Source organism: Nerophis ophidion, linkage group LG01, assembly GCF_033978795.1.
Source record: "Nerophis ophidion isolate RoL-2023_Sa linkage group LG01, RoL_Noph_v1.0, whole genome shotgun sequence".
In the NCBI taxonomy this organism is placed as follows: Eukaryota; Metazoa; Chordata; class Actinopteri; order Syngnathiformes; family Syngnathidae; genus Nerophis; species Nerophis ophidion.
This window is the reverse complement of record NC_084611.1, coordinates 7394481-7415751: the sequence shown is the minus strand read 5'-3', so window position 1 is coordinate 7415751 and position 21271 is coordinate 7394481. Positions and strand designations below refer to the sequence as shown.

The window sequence follows — 21271 nt, the reverse complement described above, 5'->3', positions numbered from 1 at the left end:
TATTTTAGTCCTACTGAGATTCAAAAACTGTTTTTGTCAAACCATCTCTTTAATTGATTAATTTCTTCTGTTTTTATTTGTGCATACAATCAAACTGCTGGACGATGGTGTGAAAAAAAACGCAAAGAAGAAAAATGGATAAATAATACTTATAAAGTCAGGAACAAACGAGAGAGCGTCAAAGGAAATGGCTCGTGGTAAAACCGCGAAGAAGAAAAACATCCATCCATCCACAATAGGGCGGAAGGCGGGGTACACCCTTGACAAGTCGCCACCACATCGTAGAAGAAGAAAAACAGATATATAATATTCATAAAGTCAGGAAAAAAATGAAAGAGCGTCAAAGAAAATGGCTCTTAAAAATATCACTTTCATCATCTTTGTGGAATACAATGGGACCGTGATCGTGTCTGCAGCCATCACTTTGTAAAATGTTTGTTTGAACACCTGATTTGTTTGAGAAACTCTGCGATGCAATCGAGTAGTCGTGTTTGAGAGAACTAAATATAAAGAAAGGACAAGATATCACATTAGTTTGTGTTCTATTGTGGTTGCTATGCCTTTGGAGGTGGGAGGAAGTCACGCAGTCACGGCAAGAACATGCAAACTCTATAAACTGAGTCCAGGAATCAAACCCAGAACCTTTGTATTGTGCAAAAGAGCACCTTTCATGTGCTGCAAAAACAGAGGCCCCAATGAGGATTGAACTCACGACCCCTGGTTTACAAGACCAGTGCGCTAACCACTGAGCTATGAGGCCTTGAGCTGCTGGACGATCGTGTGACTAAAACCGTAAAGAAGAAAAACGGATACATAATACTAATAAAGCCAGGAAAAAAATGAAAGAGCGTCAAAGAAAATTGCTCATAAATATATCACTTTCATCACCTTGTGGAATACAATCGGACCGTGATCGTGTCTGCAGCCATCACTTTGTAAAATGTTTGTTTGAACATCTCATTTGTTTGAGAAACTCTACGACACAATTCTCTCAAACACTACTATATTAGTAGTGTTTGAGAGAACTAAACGTAAAGAAAGGACAAGAGATCACATTAGTTTGTGTTTTATTGTGGTTGCTATGCCTTTGGAGGTGGGAGGAAGTCAGAGTGCCCAAAGGGAACCCACGCAGTCACGGGGAGAACATACAAACTCTACGAACTGAGTCCAGGAATCGAACCCAGGACCTTCGTATTGTGAGGCACATGTCCTGTTCCACAAAATGTCACCTTTCACATGCTGTAAAGACAGAGGCCCCAGTGAGAATTGAACTCATGACCCCTGGTTTACAAGACCAGTGCTCTAACCACTGAGCTATGAGGTCTTGACTGCGGCACATGCTTGTTTAAATACAATCAAGCCGCTGAACGAATGTGTGAATAAAACCGCAAAGAAGATAAACGGATTTATGATATTATATTCGGGGAAAAAATGAAAGAGCATCAAAGGAAATGGCTCCCAAAAATATCACTTTCATCATCCTGTGGAATGCAACCGTACCGTGATCGTGTCTGCAGCCATCACTTTGTAAAATGTTTGTTTGAACATCTGATTTGTTTGAGAAACTCTGCGATGCAATCGAGTTTATTCTCTACTATATTAGTAGTGTTTGAGAGAACTAAACGAAAAGAAAGGACAAGAGATCACATTAGTTTGTGTTCTATTGATGTTGCTATGCCTTTGGAGGTGGGAGGAAGCCACGCAGTCACGGGGAGAACATTCAAACTCTACAAACTGAGTCCGGGAATCGAACCCAGAACCTTTGTATTGTTCCTTTTCCACTGTGCTGCAAAAGAGCACATTTCATGTGCTGCAAAGACAGAGGCCCCAGTGAGAATTGAACTCACGACCCCTGGTTTACAAGACCAGTGCTCTAACCACTGAACTATGAGGCCCTGACTCCCACACACACTTGTTTTAATACAATCAAGCTGCTGGACGGTCGTGTGAATAAAACCGCAAAGAAGAAAAACGGACATATAATATTCATAAAGTCAGGAAAAAAATGAAAGAGCGTCAAAGAAAACGGCTCCTAAAAATATCACTTTCCTCATCTTGGGGAATACAATGGGACCGTGATCGTGTCTGCAGCCATCACTTTGTAAAATGTTTGTTTGAACACCTCATTTGTTTGAGAAATTCTGCGACACAATTGAGTTTGTTCTCTACTATATTAGTAGTGTTTGAGAGGACTAAACATTAAGAAAGGACAAGAGATTGCATTAGTTTGTATTTTATTGTGGTTGCTATGCCTTTGAAGGTGGGAGGAAGCTGGAGTACCCAGAGGGAACCCACGCAGTCATGAGGAGAAGATGTGAACTCTACAAACTGAGTCCGGGAATCGAACACAGCACTTTCGTATTGTGAGGCACATGCCCTCTTCTACAAAACATCACCTTTCATGTGCTACAACGTCAGAGGCCCCAGTGAGAATTGAACTCACGACCCCTGGCTTACAAGACCAGTGCTTTAACCACTGAGCTATGAGGCCTTGACACTGACTCACACCTGTTTTAATACAATCAAGCTGCTGGACGATCGTGTGAATAAAACCGCAAAGAAGATGGGCGGAAATATAATATTAATAAAGTCAGGAAAAAAATAAATAAGCGTAAAAGAAAATGGCTCTTAAAAATATCACTTTCATCATCTTGTGGAATACAATGGGACCGTGATCGTGTCTGCAGCCATCACTTTGTAAAATGTTTGTTTGAACATCTGATTTGTTTGAGAGAAACTGTGATGCAATCGAATTTATTCTTTACTATATTAGTAGTGTTTGAGAGAACTAAACGTAAAAAAAAGGACAAGAGATTGCATTGGTTTGTGTTTCATTGTGGTTGCTATGCCTTTGGAGGTGGGAGGAAGTCAGAGTACCCAGAGGGAACCCACGCAGTCATGGGGAGAAGATGTGAACTCTACAAACTGAGTCCGGGAATGAAACCCAGCACTTTTGTATTGTGAGGCACATGCTCTGTTCCACAAATTATCACCTTTCATGTGCTGCAAAGTCAGAGGTCCCAGTGAGAATTGAACTCACGACCCCTGGTTTACAAGACCAGTGCTCTAACCACTGAGCTATGAGGCCTTGACACCCACACCTGCTTGTTTTAATACAATCCAACTGCTGGACGATCGTGTAGATAAAACTGCGAAGAAGGAAAACGGATATATAATATTAATACAGTCAGGAACAAAATGAAAGAGCGTCAAAGAAAAAGGCTCTTAAAAATATCACTTTCAGCATCTTGTGGAATACAATGGGACCGTGATCGTGTCTGCAGCCATCACTTTGTAAAATGTTTGTTTGAACATCTGATTTGTTTGAGAAACTCTGCGATGCAATCGAGTTTATTCTCTACTATATTAGTAGTGTTTGACAGAACTAAACGAAAAGAAAGGACAAGAGATAACATTAGTTTGTGTTCTATTGTGATTGCTATGCCTTTGGAGGTGGGAGGAAGCCACGCAGTCACGGGGAGAACATTCAAACTCTACAAACTGAGTTCGGGAATCGAACCCAGAACCTTTGTATTGTTCCTTGTCCACTGTGCTGCAAAAGAGCACATTTCATGTGCTGCAAAGACAGAGGCCCCAGTGAGAATTGAACTCACGACCCCTGGTTTACAAGACCAGTGCCCTAACCACTGAGCTATGAGGCCCTGACTCCCACTGACACTTGTTTTAATCCAATCAAGCTGCTGGACGAACATGTGAATAAAACCACAAAGAAGAAAAACAGATATATAATATTAATAAAGTCAGGAACAAAATGAAAGAGCATCAAAGAAAATGGCTCTTAAAAATATCTCTTTCATCATCTTGTGGAATACAATGGGACCGTGATCGTGTCTGCAGCCATCACTTTGTAAAATGTTTGTTTGAACATCTGATTTGTTTGAGAAACTCTGCGATGCAATCGAGTTTATTCTCTACTATATTAGTAGTGTTTGAGAGAACTAAACGTAAAGAAAGGACAAGATATCACATTAGTTTGTGTTCTATTGTGGTTGCTATGCCTTTGGAGGTGGGAGGAAGTCAGAGTACCCGGAGGGAACCCACACGGTCACGGCAAGAACATGCAAACTCTACAAACTGAGTCCGGGAATCGAACCCAGAACCTTCGTATTGTTCCTGTTCCACTGTGCTTCAAAAAAGCACCTTTTATGTGCTGCAAAGACAAAGGCCCCAGTGAGAATTGAACTCACGACCCCTGGTTTACAAGACCAGTGCTCTAACCACTGAGCTATGAGGCCTTGACACTCACTCACACACCTGTTTTAATACAATCAAGCTGCTGGACGATCGTGTGAATAAAACCGCAAAGAAGATAGACGGAAATATAATATTAATAAAGTCAGGAAAGAAATAAATAAGCGTTAAAGAAAATGGCTCTTAAATATATCACTTTCATCATCTTGTGGAATACAATGGGACCGTGATCGTGTCTGCAGCCATCACTTTGTAAAATGTTTGTTTGAACACCTGATTTGTTTGGAAACTCTGCGATGCAATCAGGTTCATTCCATACTATATTAGTAGTGTTTGAGAAAACAAAACAAAAAGAAAGGACAAAAATCACATTATTTTGCGTTCTATTGTGATTGCTATGCCTTTGCAAACTGAGTCCGGGAATCGAACCCAGAACCTACGTGTGCTCCAAAAGAGAACCTTTCCTGAGCTTCAAAGACAGAGGCCCCAGTGAGAATTGAACTCACGACCCCTGGTTTACAAGACCAGTGCTCCAACCACTGAGCTATGAGGCCTTGACCCTCTTTTACACTTGTTTTAATACAATCAAGTGCTGGACGATAGTGTGAATAAAACCGTGAAGAAGAAAAACAGATACATAATATTAATAGAGTCAGGAAAAAACGAAACAGCGTCAAAGAGAATGTCTTTTGAAAATATCACTTTCATCATCTTGTGGAGTAGAATGGGACCGTGATCGTGTCTGCAGCCATCACTTTGTAAAATGTTTGTTTGAACATCTGATTTGTTCGAGAAACTCTGCGATGCAATCAAGTCTATTCTCTACTATGTTAGTAGTGTTTGATAGAACTAAACGTAAAGAAAGGACAAGAGATCACATTAGTTTGTTTTATATTGTGGTTGCTATGCCTTTGGAGATGGGAGGAAGGCAGAGTACCCGGAGGGAACCTACGCAGACGCGGGGAGAACATGGAAACTCTACGAACTGAGTCCAAGAATCGGACCCAGGACCTTCGTATTGTGAGGCACATGTCCTGTTCCACAAAAGTTCACCTTTCATGTTGTACAAAGACTGAGGCCCCAGTGAGAATTGAACTCACGACCCCTGGTTTACAAGACCAGTGCTCTAACCACTGAGCTATGAGGCCTTGACACCCAGGCCTACTTGTCTTAATACAACCAAGCTGCTGGACGATCGTGTGAATAAAACCGCGAAGAAGGAAAATGGATATATAATATTAATAAAGTCAGGAACAAAATGAAAGAGTGTCAAAGAAAATGGCTCTTAAAAATATCACTTTCATCATCTTGTGGAATACAATCGGACCGTGATCGTGTCTGCAGCCATCACTTTGTAAAATGTTTGTTTGAACACCTGATTTGTTTGAGAAACTCTGCGATGCAATCGAGTAGTAGTGTTTGAGAGAACTAAACATAAAGAAAGGACAAGATATCACATTAGTTTGTGTTCTATTGTGGTTGCTATGCCTTTGGAGGTGGGAGGAAGTCAAAGCATCCCAAAGGTAACCGACTCAGTCACGGCAAGAACATGCAAAATCTACAAACTGAGTCCGGGAATTGAACCTAGAACTTTCGTATTGTTCCTGTTCGACAGTGCTGCATAAGAACACCTTCCATGTGCTCCAAATCCAGAGGCCCCATTGAGAATTGAACTCACGACCCCTGGTTTATAAGACGAGTGCTCTAACCACTGAGCTACGAGGCCTTGACACCCACTCACACTTGTTTTAATACAATCAAGTTGCTGGACGATAGTGTGAATAAAACCGGGAAGAAGATAAACGGATGAATACTATAATAGAGTCAGGAAAGAAACGAAAGAGTGTCAAAGAAAATGTCTCTTGAAAGTATCACTTTCAATCATCTTGTGGAATACAATCCGACTGTGATCGTGTCTGCAGCCATCACTTTGTAAAATGTTTGTTTGAGCATCTGATTTGTTCGAGAAACTCTGCGACGCAATCGAGTCTATTCTCTACTATATTAGTAGTGTTTGATAGAACTAAACGTAAAGAAAGAACAAGAGATTACATTATTTTGCGTTCTATTGTGGTTGCTATGCCTTTGGAGGTGGGAGGAAGTCAGAGTACCCGGAGGGAACCTACGCAGTCATGGGGAGAAGATGCAAACTCTACGAACTGAGTCCAGGAATCGAACCCAGGACCTTCGTATTGTGAGGCACATGTCCTGTTCCAAAAAAGGTCACTTTTCACGTGCTGTAAAGACAGAGGGCCCAGTGAGAATTGAACTCACAACCCCTGGTTTACAAGACCAGTGCTCTAACCACTGAGCTATGAGGCCTTGACACCCACACCTGCTTGTTTTAATACAATCAAGCTGCTGGACAAATGTGTAGATAAAACCGCTAAGAAGGAAAACGGATATATAATATTAATACAGTCAGGAACAAAATGAAAGAGCGTCAAAGAAAATGGCTCTTAAAAATATCTCTTTCATCATCTTGTGGAATACAATGGGACCATGATCGTGTCTGCAGCCATCACTTTGTAAAATGTTTGTTTGAGCATCTGATTTGTTTGAGAGAAACTGTGATGCAATCGAGTTTATTCTCTACTATATTAGTAGTGTTTGACAGAACTAAACGTAAAGAAAGAATGAGAGAGTGAATTAGTTTGTGTTTCTATTTCTTTGGAGGTTAGAGGAAGCCGGAGTACCCGGAGGCAAACCACAAAGTCACGGGGTAACATGCTAACTCTACGCACTGAGTGCGGGGATCGAACCGAGGACCCCTAATCCTCACTATGTTGCAAAATAGCACCTTTCACGTGCTGTAATGTCAGAGGCCCCAGTGAGAATTGAACTCACGACCCCTGGGTTACAAGACCAGTGCTCTAACCACTGAGCTATGAGGCCTTTACCCTGACACACACCTGTTTTAATACAATCAAGATGCTGGACGATCGTGTGTTTGAGAAAACAAAACAAAAAGAAAGGACAGAAGATCACATTATTTTGCATTCTATTGTGATTGCTATGCCTTTGCAAACTGAGTCCGGGAATCGAACAAAGAACCTGCGTATTGTTCCTGTTCCACTGTGCTGCAGAAGACAACCTTTCTTGTGCTTCAAAGACAGAGGCACCAGTGGGAATTGAACTCACGACCCCTGGTTTACAAGACCAGTGCTCTAACCACTGAGCTATGAGGCCTTGACACTGACACACACCTGTTTTAATACAATCAAGCTGCTGAACGATCGTGTGGATAAAACCGCAAAGAAAAAAAAATGATATATAAGAAATAATAAAGTCAGGAAAAAAATTAAAGAGCGTCAAAGAAAATGGCTCTTAAAAATATCACTTTCATCATCTTGTGGAATACAATGGGACCGTGATCGTGTCTGCAGCCATCACTTTGTAAAATGTTTGTTTGAACACCTGATTTGTTTGAGAAACTCTGCGATGCAATTGAGTAGTAGTGTTAGAGAGAACTAAACATAAAGAAAGGACAAGAGCTCACATTAGTTTGTGTTCTATTGTGGTTGCTATGCCTTTGGAGGTGGGAGGTAGTCAGAGTACCCGGAGGGAACCCACGCAGTCACGGCAAGAACATGCAAACTCTAGAAACTGAGTCCGGGAATCAAACCCAGAACCTTTGTATTGTTCCTGTTCCACTGTGCTGCAAAAGGTCACCTTCCATGTGCATCAAAGACAGAGGTCCCAGAGAGAATTGAACTCACGACCCCTGGTTTACAAGACTAGTGCTCTAACCACTGAGCTATGAGGCCTTGACACCCACACCTGCTTGTTTTAATACAATCAAGCTGCTGGACGAACGTGTATATAAAACCGCGAAGAAGGAAAACGGATATACAATATTAATACAGTCAGGAACAAAATGAAAGGGCGTCAAAGAAAATGGCTCCTAAAAATATCACTTTCATCATCTTGTGGAATACAATGGGACCGTGATCGTGTCTGCAGCCATCACTTTGTAAAATGTTTGTTTGAACACCTGATTTGTTTGAGAAAGTCTGTGATGCAATCGAGTTTATTCTCTTCTATATTAGTAGTGTTTGAGAGAACTAAACGAAAAGAAAGGACAAGAGATAACATTAGTTTGTGTTCTATTGTGATTGCTATGCCTTTGGAGGTGGGAGGAAGTCACGCAGTCACGGGGAGAACATTCAAACTCTACAAACTGAGTCCAGGAATCGAACCCAGAACCTTTGTATTGTTCCTTTTCCACTGTGCTGCAAAAGAGCACATTTCATGTGCTGCAAAGACAGAGGCCTCAGTGAGAATTGAACTCACGACCCCTGGTTTACAAGACCAGTGCTCTAACCACTGAGCTATGAGGCCTTGAAACTAACACACTTGTTTTAATACAATCAAGCTGCTGGACGGTCGTGTGAATAAAACCGCAAAGACGAAAAACGGATATATAATACTAATAAAGCCAGGAAAAAAATGAAAGAGCGTCAAAGAAAATGGCTCCTAAAAATATCACTTTCATCATCTTGTGGAATACAATGGGACCGTGATCGTGTCTGCAGCCATCACTTTGTAAAATGTTTGTTTGAACATCTGATTTGTTTGAGAAACTCTGCGATGCAATTGAGTTTGTTCTCTACTATATTAGTAGTGTTTGAGAGAACTAAACGTAAAGAAAGGACAAGAGATTGCATTAGTTTGTGTTTTATTGTGGTTGCTATGCCTTTGGAGGTGGGAGGAAGCTGGAGTACCCAGAGGGAACCCACGTAGTCATGGGGAGAAGATGTAAACTCTACAAACTGAGTGCGGGAATTGAACCCAGGACCTTTGTATTATGAGGCACATGCCCTGTTCCACAAAATATCACCTTTCATGTGCTGTCAAGTCAGAGGCCCCAGTGAGAATTGAACTCACGACCCCTGGTTTACAAGACCAGTGCTCTAACCACTGAGCTATGAGGCCTTGACACCCTCACACACATGTTTTAATACAATCAAGCTGCTGGACGATTGTGTGGCAAAACCGCGAAGAAGAAAAACATCCATCCATCCACAATCGGGCGGAAGGCGGTGTACACCCTTGACAAGTCGCCAACTCATCGTAGAAGAAGAAAAACAGATATATAATATTAATAGACAAGAAAAAAATGAAAGAGCGTCAAAGGAAATGGCTCTTAAAAATATCACTTTCATCATCTTGTGGAATACAATGGGACCGTGATCGTGTCTGCAGCCATCACTTTGTAAAATGTTTGTTTGAACACCTGATTTGTTTGAGAAACTCTGCGATGCAATCGAGTAGTAGTGTTTGAGAGAACTAAACATAAAGAAAGGACAAGATATCACAATAGTTTGTGTTCTATTGTGGTTGCTATGCCTTTGGAGGAGGGAGGAAGTCAAAGCATCCCGAAGGGAACCCGCGCAGTCACAGGAAGAACATGCAAACTCTACAAACTGAGTCCGGGAATCGAACCCAGAACTTTCGTATTGTTTCTGTTCGACTGTGCTGCAAAAGATCACCTTCCATGTGCTTCAAAGACAGAGGCCCCAGTGAGAATTGAACTCACGACCCCTGGTTTACAAGACCAGTGCTATAACCACTGAGCTATGAGGCCTTGATACCATCACACACCTGTTTTAATACAATCAAGCTGCTGGACGATCGTGTGGTAAAACCGCGAAGAAGAAAGACATCCATCCATCCACAATAGGGTGGAAGGCGGGGTACACTCTTGACAAGTCGCCACCTCATCGTAGAAGAAGAAAAACAGATATATAATATTAATAGACAGGAAAAAAATGAAAGAGCGTCAAAGAAAATGGCTCTTAAAAATATCACTTTCATCATCTTGTGGAATACAATGGGACCGTGATCGTGTCTGCAGCCATCACTTTGTAAAATGTTTGTTTGAACACCTGATTTTTTTGAGAAACTCTGCGATGCAATCGAGTAGTCGTGTTTGAGAGAACTAAACATAAAGAAAGGACAAGATATCACAATAGTTTGTGTTCTATTGTGGTTGCTATGCCTTTGGAGGTGGGAGGAAGTCAAAGCATCCCGAAGGGAACCCGCGCAGTTACGGCAAGAACATGCAAACTCTACAAACTGAGTCCGGGAATCGAACCCAGAACCTTCGTATTGTTCCTGTTCCACTGTGCTTCAAAAAAGCACCTTTTATGTGCTGCAAAGACAAAGGCCCCAGTGAGAATTGAACTCACGACCCCTGGTTTACAAGACCAGTGCTCTAACCACTGAGCTATGAGGCCTTGACACCCTCACACACCTGTTTTAATACAATCAAGCTGCTGGACGATCGTGTGAATAAAACCGCAAAGAAGAAAAACGGATATATAATATTCACAAAGTCAGGAACAAAATGAAGGAGCATCAAAGAAAATGGCTCCTAAAAATATCACTTTCATCATCTTGTGGAATACAATGGGACCGTGATCGTGTCTGTAAAATGTTTGTAAAATGTTTGTTTGAACACCTCATTTGTTTGAGAAACTCTGCGATGCAATCGAGTAGTCGTGTTTGAGAGAACTAAACATAAAGAAAGGACAAGATATCACAATAGTTTGTGTTCTATTGTGGTTGCTATGCCTTTGGAGGAGGGAGGAAGTCAGAGTACCCGCAGGGAACCCACGCAGTCACGGGGAGAAGATGTGAACTCTATAAACGAATCGAACCCAGCACTTTCATATTGTGAGGCACATGTCCTGTTCCACAAAACATCACCTTTCAAATGCTATGAAGACAGAGGCCCCAGTGAGAATTGAACTCACGACCCCTGGTTTACAAGACCAGTGCTCTAACCACTGAGCTATGAGGCCTTGTCGCTGACACAAACCTGTTTTAATACAAACAAGCTACTGGACGATCGTGTGGTAAAACCGCGAAGAAGAAAAACATCCATCCATCCACAATAGAGCGGAAGGCGGTGTACACCCTTGACAAGTCACCACCTCATCGTAGAAGAAGAAAAACAGATATATAATATTAATAGTCTGGAAAAAAATGAAAGAGCATCAAAGAAAATGGCTCTTAAAAATATCACTTTCATCATCTTGTGGAATACAATCTGACCGTGATCGTGTCTGCAGCCATCACTTTGTAAAATGTTTGTTTGAGCATCTGATTTGTTTGAGAAATTCTGCGATGCAATCGAGTAGTCGTGTTTGAGAGAACTAAACATAAAGAAAGAACAAGATATCACATTAGTTTGTGTTCTATTGTGGTTGCTATGCCTTTGGAGGAGGGATGAAGTCAAAGCATCCCGAGGGGAACCCGCGCAGTCACGGCAAGAACATGCAAAATCTACAAACTGAGTCCGGGAATCGAACCCAGAACTTTCGTATTGTTCCTGTGCCACTGTGCTGCAAAAGAGCACATTTCATGTGCTGTAAAGACAGGGGCCGTATTGAGAATTGAACTCACGACCCCTGGTTTACAAGACCAGTGCTCTAACCACTGAGCTTGTTTACTAAAAAATGAAAATATATACCTTAGTTATATGAATATTTACTGCAATTTATAAAATTTTTCTGGCTTGATCACTTGCCGTCAAAAATGTATTTTGATTTTTACTGCGCAGTTGCCGATTATTTAAAATAATAGTGAAAATGGCTTTTATTATGAAAAAAAAAAAAAGAAAAATGTCGCGAGGGGAAGTCGCAGACTTTTGGCGCATGCGCAAACCGATCGAGCAGTGGCGGTACGAAAAGACCAAGATGGCGGACTGAGTTGCGGTGGAGTTGAACATTTACGGTTTTAAAGCCTTGTAGAATCGAATATAGCATCAAATACATCAATATATTGATGTTTCCTTTAGAGCGAGAGCGTTTTAGCTGAAGTGAAGATTGAAGACGTGATAGAAGATGGACGACTACTGCTCTGCTAAGATGGTGACGTCACGTAAAAGAGAATCAACAACGGAGAAAAAGACGAAAGATGAAGGTGAGTGAGTTAAAGTTTTTATAATTTGACAGCTATCTGAAGCTCTAAAAGGGTGTTGATGACAAATTAACCCACTTTGTTGAAAAATGTAAAGAAAGAGCCGCCATGATTGTTAGCTTGAAGAAGGCAGTGGAGTTCACATCAGAGGAGATGAAAGAATGCAAAAGTCACATGAAGAAAGTGGAAGAGCAAAGAAAATAAAGAGTTGCATTTATAAGTAGGGCTGGGCGATATGGCCTTTTTTTTTAATATCTCTATTTTTAGGCCATGTCACGATACACCATTTATATCTCCGTATTTTGCCTTAGCCTTGAAAGAACACTTGATGCATATAATCACAGCAGTATGATGATTCTATGTGTCTACATTCAAACATTCTTCTTCATACTGCATTCATATATGCTACTTTTAAACTTTCATGCAGAGAGGGAAATCACAACTAAAAGTGTATTTATTAAACAGTTATTAAGCAGTGGCACAAACATTCATGTCATTTCAAAGCAGAAATTATAAGATTGTCATTTTAAAACAGGGGTCTCAGACCATCCATCCATACATCCATCTTCTTCCGCTTATCCGAGGTCGGGTCGCGGGGGCAGCAGCCTAAGCAGGGAAACCCAGACTTCCCTCTCCCCAGCCACTTCGTCTAGCTCTTCCCGGGGGATCCCGAGGCGTTCCCAGGCCAGCCGGGAGACATAGTCTTCCCAACGTGTCCTGGGTCTTCCCCGTGGCCTCCTACCGGTTGGACGTGCCCTAAACACCTCCCTAGGGAGGCGTTCGGGTGGCATCCTGACCAGATGCCCGAACCACCTCATCTGGCTCCTCTCGATGTGAGTTCGATGTGAGTTCCTCCCGGATGACAGAGCTTCTCACCCTATCTCTAAGGGAGAGCCCCGCCACACGGCGGAGGAAACTCATTTGGGCCGCTTGTACCCGTGATCTTATCCTTTCGGTCATGACCCAAAGCTCATGACCATAGGTGAGGATGGGAACGTAGATCGACCGGTAAATTGAGAGCTTTGCCTTCCAGCTCAGCTCCGTCTTCACCACAATGGATCGGTACAACGTCAGCATTACTGAAGACGCCGCACCGATCCGCCTGTCGATCTCACCATCCACTCTTCCCTCCCTCGTGAACAAGACTCCTAGGTACTTGAACTCCTCCACTTGGGGCAGGGTCTCCTCTCCAACCCGGAGATGGCACTCCACCCTTTTCCGGGCGAGAACCATGGACTCGGACTTGGAGGTGCTGATTCTCATTCCGGTCGCTTCACACTTGGCTGCAAACCAATTGCTGCCCGCTAGACGTTATTTTGCGGCCCCCAACTTAATATGAAAGTTTATTGTTAGCGCGGCCTGCGAGTTTTATCTGAATGTTGTTGACAAAGTTGTGTTATTTGGGTCCAAAATGGCTCTTTCAATGTTCTGGGTTGCCTACCCCTGCGTTAGTGGAAAAGCAGAAAATGAGTGAAAGCGACAGAAATGTTGCCATGGAGACAAGGGTTTTCTTACGTGCCTGGCTGTGTCACGCCAAATTTATCTCTCAGATAAATCTTAGCTGACATTGCTTAACACAATAAGTAATGGAAATTGTTGCTGGTAATCACAGTGTTAAAAGTAACATTCAAAATATAAAACAGTCTCATGCAATTTAATCCATCCATCCATCCATCCATTTTCTACCCCACCTGTTCAAAAAGTCACATTATTGGTAAGAAGTATTTTATTTATTATTGGTTAGCTTCAGAATAAAAATGTTTTTAAAAATATTAGGAGACTTATTTTACTCTAAAAATGTTGTTATTGATTAAAATTGCATGCATTTAGTTGTATTCAGTGTTAAAAAAATATTATATGGCTGTGTCACGCCAAATTTCTCCCCCCCACCCCCCCCCCCCCCCCCCCTCCTCCTCATTTTCTTCCGGGGTCATGATTAATACAGACGTTTTGCTAACGCTATATTATAAAAATACAGATGTTTTGTTAACGCTATGTTATAAAAAAAATAAAAAAACAATTTACAAACACAAGCTATGGGATGACATAAGAGGAAACGTGACCCCGGAAGTAAATGCGTCATCCCATAGCTTGTGTTTGTAAATTTTTTTAAAAAAATTTTTTATAATATAGTGTTAACAAAACGTCTGTATTTGTATAAAATAGCGTTATATTTGTATAATATAGTGTTATATTTGTATAAAATAGCGTTATATTTGTATAATATAGTGTTATATTTGTATAATATAGCGTTAACAAAACATCTGTATTAATCATGACCCTAGAAGTAAATGGGGGGCGGGGGAGGAGGGGGCAGGGTAGAGTGGCCGTGCCAGCAACTTGAGGGTTGCAGGTTCGATTCCCGCTTGTGCCATCCTAGTCACTGCCGTTGTGTCCTTGGGCAAGACACTTTACCCACCTGCTCCCAGTGCCACCCACACTGGTTTGAATGTAACTTAGATATTGGGTGTCACTATGTAAAAGCGCTTTGAGTCACTTGAGAAAAGCGCTACATAAATATAATTCACTTCACACTTCACTTTTGTAGGGAGAAGAAATTTGGCGTGACAGCTGCAGTCACACCGCGACACCTGTCCGCCAGTAATAACATTCCCCAATAACCTGGACCAATTCAAACTGTTATTTTTTTTTATTTTTTTTTGCATTGCCTCCCACGATGAACACTACATATATTTCCATGTGTCACTTTTTTGCGCTCGCCATACCGGTACTTTCTACTACTATTAATAATAATAATAATGGATTAGATTCATATCGCACTTTTCTATTACTACATACTCAAAAGCGCTCACAGAGAAGTGGGACTCAACATTCATTCACACGATGGTGGTGGTAAGCTACATCTGTAGCCACAGCTGCCCTGGGGTAGACTGACGGAAGCGTGGCTGCCGGTTTGCACCTACGGCCCTTCCGACCACCACCAATCATTCATTCATCATTCATTCACCAGTTTGAGCGGCATCGGGGGCAAGGGTGAAGTGTATTGCCCAAGGACACAACGGCAGCGATTTGGATGTCAATATGTGGGAAGCGAACCTGCTATTGGGTTTCTGGCACTGCCGCTCGACCCACTACGTCAGGGGTCGGGAACCTTTTTGGCTGAGAGAGCCAAAAAGCCAAATATTTCAAAAAGTATTTCCGTAAGAGCCATATAATATTTTTCTTAACACTGAACAAGACTAAACGTGTGCATTTTTAAGTAAGACCAACAGGGGTCGGGAACCTCTGCGGGCTATAGAGCGTTTTCATTTCGGGCTCCAGTACTCTGGAATGCCCTCCCGGTAACAGTTCGAGATGCCACCTCAGTAGAAGCATTTAAGTCTCACCTTAAAACTCATCTGTATACTCTAGCCTTTAAATAGACTCCCTTTTTAGACCAGTTGATCTGCCGTTTCTTTCCTTTTTCTTCTATGTCCCACTCTCCCTTGTGGAGGGGGTCCGGTCCGATCCGGTGGCCATGTACTGCTTGCCTGTGTATCGGCTGGGGACATCTCTGCGATGCTGACCCGCCTCCGCTTGGGATGGTTTCCTGCTGGCTCCGCTGTGAACGGGACTCTCGCTGCTGTGTTGGATCCGCTTTGGACTGGACTCTCGCGACTGTGTTGGATCCATTGTGGATTGAACTTTCACAGTATCATGTTAGACCCGCTCGACATCCATTGCTTTCCTCTTCTCCAAGGTTCTCATAGTCATCATTGTCACCGACGTCCCACTGGGTGTGAGTTTTCCTTGCCCTTATGTGGGCCTACCGAGGATGTCGTAGTGGTTTGTGCAGCCCTTTGAGACACTAGTGATTTAGGGCTATATAAGTAAACATTGATTGATTGATTGACTAAGAGAGCCGAAAAGCCAAATACTTAAAAATATATTTCCGTAAGAGCCATATAATTTATTTTTTAACACTGAACACAACTAAACACTAAATTTTTAAGTAAGACCAACATTTCTAGAGTATAATAGGTCTTTTATTCTTTGTAATAACTTTGTTATTCTGACGCTAACTGTGGAGGGGGCGTGGCCTGCGGGCTTGCAGCGAACTGGGATGTGCCAGGACCGGCTTTGAAATCAGCGACAGGTGCGTAGATGACCCACCTGGGCCTTGTTATCTAATCACCTGTCGCTCTGTTATAAGCAGCAGCCAGGAGGAGAGACGGGGTTGGGGCTGGAAATAAATAAATAAATAAATGGGTTGTACTTGTGTAGCGCTTTTCTACCTTCAAGGTACTCAAAGCGCTTTGACACTACTTCCACATTTACCCATTCACACACACATTCACACACTGATGGAGGGAGCTGCCATGCAAGGCGCCAACCAGCACCCATCAGGAGCAAGGGTGAAGTGTCTTGCTCAGGACACAACGGACGTGACGAGGTTGGTACTAGGTGGGATTTGAACCAGGGCACCTCGGGTTGCGCACGGCCACTCTCCCACTGCGCCACGCCGTCCCTACAATTGCTGAAAAGCAACTGAGAGACTTATTGAAAAATAAAACAATATTGTAACCCTGAAACAGGTTCTCATGTCGGTGCTTGGTGGTCCGAAGAACCCCCAGGAGGGCAAGCCCCGCACTAATCAATAATAAATAAATAACTTCTTACCATTAACGCAACTTCTTGAACAGGTGCGGTAGAAAACGGATGGATTAAAAATGCATGAGAATGTTTTATATTTTTAACATTATCTTTAACACTGTGATTGCAAGTGGAATTATTTGTTACTTATCGTTTTAAGCAACGTCAGCTCAGATTTATCAGAGAGCCAGATGCAGTCATCAAAAGAGCCACATCTGGCTCCCGAGCCATAGGTTCCCTACCCCTGTTATAAGAGGTCACTTCTTCTTTTTAATAACATTGTTATTCTGAAGCTAACTGTGGAGGGGGTGTGGCCTGCGGGCCTGCAGCGAACTGGGGTGTGCCAGGACAGGCCTCGAAATCAGCGACAGGTGTGTAAATGGTCACATGTCGCTCAGTTATAAGCAGCAGCCAGTAGGAGAGACGGGGTCGGGTCTGGAGCCAGAGCGCAAGCGAGAACGAAAGACAAAAATACTACTGCTGGACACCAACCAAATAGCATGTTAGCATCGATTAGCATAGCATGTTAGCATCGATTAGCTGGCAGTCAACATCAACAAAACTCACCTTTGTGATTTCGTTGACTATCGTTGCAAATGCATCTGCAGGTTATCCATACATCTCTGTGCCATGTCTGCTTTAGCACCACCAGTAAATAGCATGTTAGCGTCGATTAGCGTAGCATGTTAGCATCGATTAGCTGGCAGTCACGCCATGACCAAATATGTCTGATTAGCACATAAGTCAACAACATCAACAAAACTCACCTTTGTGATTTCGTTGACTTTATCGTTGCAAATGCATCTGCAGGTTATCCATACATCTCTGTGCCATGTCTGTCTTAGCATCGCCGGTCAAATGTGAAGACACTCTGGTACATTCAATGGGGGTCTGGCGGCAGACACTTTGGCGTCTTCGGACCAGTGGTGCAACTTGAATCCCTCCCTGTTAGTGTTGTTACACCCTCCGACAACACACCGACGAGGCATGATGTCTCCAAGGTTCCAAAAAATAGTCGAAAAAACGGAAAATAACAGAGCTGATTTGACTGGATGCGTGTGATGTGGTGGAGAAAAATGGCGTTGACTACCTAGGTGACATCACATTCTGACGTCATCACTTCCAGAGCGATAAACAGAAAGGCGTTTAATTCGCCAAAATTTACCCATTTAGAGTTCGGAAATCGGTTAAAAAAATATATGGTCTTTTTTTCTGCACCATCAAGGTATATATTGACGCTTACATAGGTCTGCTGATAATGTTCCCCTTTAAGAAAGGCGGGCTTGTTTATGTCTCTGTGAGAAGGAGAAACAAGAAAGAGTGGGAAGAGCCTGTAGTGTAATGCCCGCAGCTAAAAGCATCTGTGTGAGAACGTATACTCAAATATCACGATGTAGTCATTTTCTATATCGCACAGAGACAAACCCGCGATATATCGAGTATATCGATGTATCGCCCAGCCATAATTCAAAACAAGAACATTCCACTTACCAAATTCAAATATCAATTAATCAATCAATGTTTACTTATATAGCCCTAAATCACTAGTGTCTCAAAGGGCTGCACAAACCACTACGACATCCTCGGTAGGCCCACATAAGGGCAAGGAAAACTCACACCCAGTGGGACGTCGGTGACAATGATGACTATGAGAACCTTGGAGAGGAGGAAAGCAATGGATGTCGGGCGGGTCTAACATAATACTGTGAAAGTTCAATCCATAATGGATCCAACACAGTCGCAAGAGTCCAGTCCAAAGCGGATCCAACACAGCAGCGAGAGTCCCGTTCACAGCGGAGCCAGCAGGAAACCATCCCAAGCGGAGGCGGATCAGCAGCGCAGAGATGTCCCCAGCCGATACACAGGCAAGCAGTACATGGCCACCGGATCGGACCGGACCCCCTCCACAGGGGAGAGTGGGACATAGAAGAAAAAGAAAAGAAACGGCAGATCAACTGGTCTAAAAAGGGAGTCTATTTAAAGGCTAGAGTATACAAATGAGTTTTAAGGTGAGACTTAAATGCTTCTACTGAGGTGGCATCTCGAACTGTTACCGGGAGGGCATTCCAGAGTACTGGAGCCCGAAATTGAAACGCTCTATAGCCCGCAGACTTTTTTTTGGGCTTTGGGAATCACTAATAAGCCGGAGTCCTTTGAAGGCACATTTCTTGCCGGGACATATGGTACAATACAATCGGCAAGACAGGATGGAGCTAGGCCAATACCAACTCAAATGTATAAACTGAGGCTAGACTTAAACTTCCTTTTATTGTCATTCAAATGTGAACTTTACAGTACAAATAAGAACGGCATTTTGTTGCCATTAGCTCGCTGTAATGCTGGATAAAAGAGCAATAAAGTGCAGATATACATAAATAGTTAATGTTAAAGTACCCATGATTGTCACACACACACTAGGTGTGAGGAAATAATTATCTGCATTCGACCCATCACCCTTGATCACCCCCTGGGAGGTGAGGGGAGCAGTGAGCAGCAGCGGTGGCCACGCTCAGGAATCATTTTTGGTGATTTAACCCCCAATTACCTACTCAGTGGCCTAGTGGTTAGAGAAAACACACATGATGCCAATAACTTTTGCTGACAAATGTATTTGTCACAGACAACGTTTGTTTTCTATGTTTGTTTACAATGTCGACAAATTGTTGCACACAGATGCCCCACATAAATTACTGCAAGGAGTAAAACTTTTTTTTTCTTAGCAGCAAAGTTTTGCAATATCTTACCATCTCGATTTTGTTTTATCCACCACACGGTTGTAGTAACCTAATGTTCATTTGAGCTTCACTTGTCTGAGTTTCAGCCGAGTCATGTAAACATTGCTCCATCATTCTGGCAGGACACTACAGGAATGGCCATGAAACACTACACACACATACAGTACTTAGAAGAAAGTGTGTAAAGTGTCTTTGTGTTGTTTGTGTCCTGCAGACGTCCGGCAGCTGATTGGTTATCCAGAAGAACTTCACCTTCAGGGGAGCTCCACTTTGAAGCAGGAGACTCCACAACCACCCTGCATTAAAAATGAAGAGGAGGAACTCTGCATCACTCAGGAGGGAGAGTGTCTTCTAGGACGAGAGGAAGCTGATTACACCAAGTTGCCACTGAGTATTCTCTCTGTGAAGACTGAAGATGGTGAAGAGAAACCACAAGCAGACAACCTCTTAGCTCCACTATCAGATAGTGAGGCTGAAGACGAGGTGGAAGTACCTTTGAGCAGCGATACAGACTGTGAAGGTGATATGAGGACTCGCACTGACAACAAACACTCTGAATGCTCTAAAAAGAAGACCGGTAAAAAATGTTTAAGCTGCTCAGTTTGTGCTAAAAACTTTTCCCGAAAGAGCATTTTGACCCAACACATGAGAACACACAGGAGAAAGTGTGTAGTGAGTTCAAGGAGAATCATCTCATGGATCATGTCTGAGCTAAAGTGTGCTTGTGTTGTTTGTTTCCTGCAGACGCCCAGCAGTTGATTGGTCATCCAAAAGAAGTTTCCCCTCAGTCAGGGGGGAGCTCCACTTTGAAGCAGGAGACTCCACAACCACCCTGCATTAAAAAGGAAGAGGAGGAACTCTGCATCACTCAGGAGGGAGAGTGTCTTCTAGGACGAGAGGAAGCTGATTACACCAATTTGCCACTGACTGTTGTCTCTGTGAAGACTGAAGATGATGAAGAGAAACCACAAGTAGACAACCTCTTAGCTCCACTATCAGATAGTGAGGCTGAAGACGAGGTTGAAGTACCTTTGAGCAGCGAAACAGACTGTGAAAGTGAAATGAGGACTCAGGCTGACAGCAAACACTCTACAAAGAAGAGAGGAAAAAGACGTTACAGCTGCTCAGTTTGTGGTAAAGGCTTTTCCCGTAAGAGCATTTTGACTCGACACTTGAGAACGCATACAGGAGAAAAACCATTTAAGTGCTCAGTTTGTGGTAAAAGCTTTTCCCAAAAAGGACATTTGATTGAACACACGAGAACGCACACAGGAGAAAAAACATTTAATTGCTTAGATTGTTGTAAAAGCTTTACTAGAAAGAGCCATTTGACCCAACACATGAGATCGCACACAGGGGAAAAACCGTTTAAGTGTTCCGCGTGCGGTAAAAGTTTTTCGCAAAAGATCCGTTTGACTGAACACACGAGAACGCACACAGGAGAAAAACCCTTTAATTGTTCAGTCTGCGGTAAAAGCTTTCCTCGAAACAGCGACGTGACTCAACACATGAGAACACACACAGGCGAAAAACCATTTAAATGCTCCGTTTGTGGTAAAAGCTTTCCTCATAAGACCAATTTGATACATCACCTAAGGACACACACAGGAGAAAAAACATATATTTGTTCAGTTTGTGGAAAAAGCTTTTCTCGGAAGAACAATATGATTCAACACATGACAACACACACGGGATAAAGTAACTTGTAATTGTTCCATTTTGTTTTCAGAAGAGCTATTTGACTCAACACACAATAAAAGTCACTGGAGAAACTATATATAGTTGTGTCACTCTATATAATTGTG

The 21271-nt window shown here is 42.6% G+C and overlaps 2 protein-coding genes and 19 non-coding genes across 22 annotated transcripts in view; 1 reads left to right on the top strand and 20 right to left on the bottom strand.

Moving 5' to 3' along the window:
• LOC133551230 (zinc finger protein 771-like) overlaps positions 1-21271 on the bottom strand; it is a 172868-nt gene that overhangs the window by 87241 nt on the left and 64356 nt on the right. The window lies entirely within an intron of this gene.
• Positions 688-760, bottom strand: trnat-ugu (transfer RNA threonine (anticodon UGU)). Its single transcript has one exon. It is a non-coding gene; the product is annotated as a tRNA-Thr (tRNA).
• On the bottom strand, positions 1252-1324 carry trnat-ugu (transfer RNA threonine (anticodon UGU)). Its single transcript has one exon. It is a non-coding gene; the product is annotated as a tRNA-Thr (tRNA).
• Positions 1823-1895, bottom strand: trnat-ugu (transfer RNA threonine (anticodon UGU)). The gene has a single exon. It is a non-coding gene; the product is annotated as a tRNA-Thr (tRNA).
• Positions 2419-2491, bottom strand: trnat-ugu (transfer RNA threonine (anticodon UGU)). Its single transcript has one exon. It is a non-coding gene; the product is annotated as a tRNA-Thr (tRNA).
• Positions 3016-3088, bottom strand: trnat-ugu (transfer RNA threonine (anticodon UGU)). The gene has a single exon. It is a non-coding gene; the product is annotated as a tRNA-Thr (tRNA).
• Positions 3590-3662, bottom strand: trnat-ugu (transfer RNA threonine (anticodon UGU)). The gene has a single exon. It is a non-coding gene; the product is annotated as a tRNA-Thr (tRNA).
• Positions 4184-4256, bottom strand: trnat-ugu (transfer RNA threonine (anticodon UGU)). The gene has a single exon. It is a non-coding gene; the product is annotated as a tRNA-Thr (tRNA).
• On the bottom strand, positions 4694-4766 carry trnat-ugu (transfer RNA threonine (anticodon UGU)). The gene has a single exon. It is a non-coding gene; the product is annotated as a tRNA-Thr (tRNA).
• On the bottom strand, positions 5288-5360 carry trnat-ugu (transfer RNA threonine (anticodon UGU)). The gene has a single exon. It is a non-coding gene; the product is annotated as a tRNA-Thr (tRNA).
• trnai-uau (transfer RNA isoleucine (anticodon UAU)) lies at positions 5866-5938 on the bottom strand. Its single transcript has one exon. It is a non-coding gene; the product is annotated as a tRNA-Ile (tRNA).
• Positions 6462-6534, bottom strand: trnat-ugu (transfer RNA threonine (anticodon UGU)). The gene has a single exon. It is a non-coding gene; the product is annotated as a tRNA-Thr (tRNA).
• Positions 7035-7107, bottom strand: trnat-ugu (transfer RNA threonine (anticodon UGU)). The gene has a single exon. It is a non-coding gene; the product is annotated as a tRNA-Thr (tRNA).
• trnat-ugu (transfer RNA threonine (anticodon UGU)) lies at positions 7329-7401 on the bottom strand. The gene has a single exon. It is a non-coding gene; the product is annotated as a tRNA-Thr (tRNA).
• trnat-ugu (transfer RNA threonine (anticodon UGU)) lies at positions 7907-7979 on the bottom strand. The gene has a single exon. It is a non-coding gene; the product is annotated as a tRNA-Thr (tRNA).
• Positions 8481-8553, bottom strand: trnat-ugu (transfer RNA threonine (anticodon UGU)). Its single transcript has one exon. It is a non-coding gene; the product is annotated as a tRNA-Thr (tRNA).
• On the bottom strand, positions 9075-9147 carry trnat-ugu (transfer RNA threonine (anticodon UGU)). The gene has a single exon. It is a non-coding gene; the product is annotated as a tRNA-Thr (tRNA).
• On the bottom strand, positions 9727-9799 carry trnat-ugu (transfer RNA threonine (anticodon UGU)). The gene has a single exon. It is a non-coding gene; the product is annotated as a tRNA-Thr (tRNA).
• Positions 10379-10451, bottom strand: trnat-ugu (transfer RNA threonine (anticodon UGU)). The gene has a single exon. It is a non-coding gene; the product is annotated as a tRNA-Thr (tRNA).
• trnat-ugu (transfer RNA threonine (anticodon UGU)) lies at positions 10946-11018 on the bottom strand. The gene has a single exon. It is a non-coding gene; the product is annotated as a tRNA-Thr (tRNA).
• LOC133552086 (zinc finger protein 391-like) lies at positions 11885-21241 on the top strand. Of its 2 annotated transcripts, none has more exons than XM_061899512.1 (3): positions 11885-12141; positions 19681-19986; positions 20211-21241. In XM_061899512.1, exons 1-3 carry the CDS (start codon positions 12063-12065, stop codon positions 21161-21163), a joined length of 1338 nt encoding a protein of 445 aa, XP_061755496.1. In that variant the 5' UTR covers positions 11885-12062; the 3' UTR covers positions 21164-21241. The 2 variants fall into 2 exon arrangements, with proteins under 2 accessions (XP_061755496.1, XP_061755430.1); XM_061899446.1 differs by having other exon boundaries at positions 19681-20043.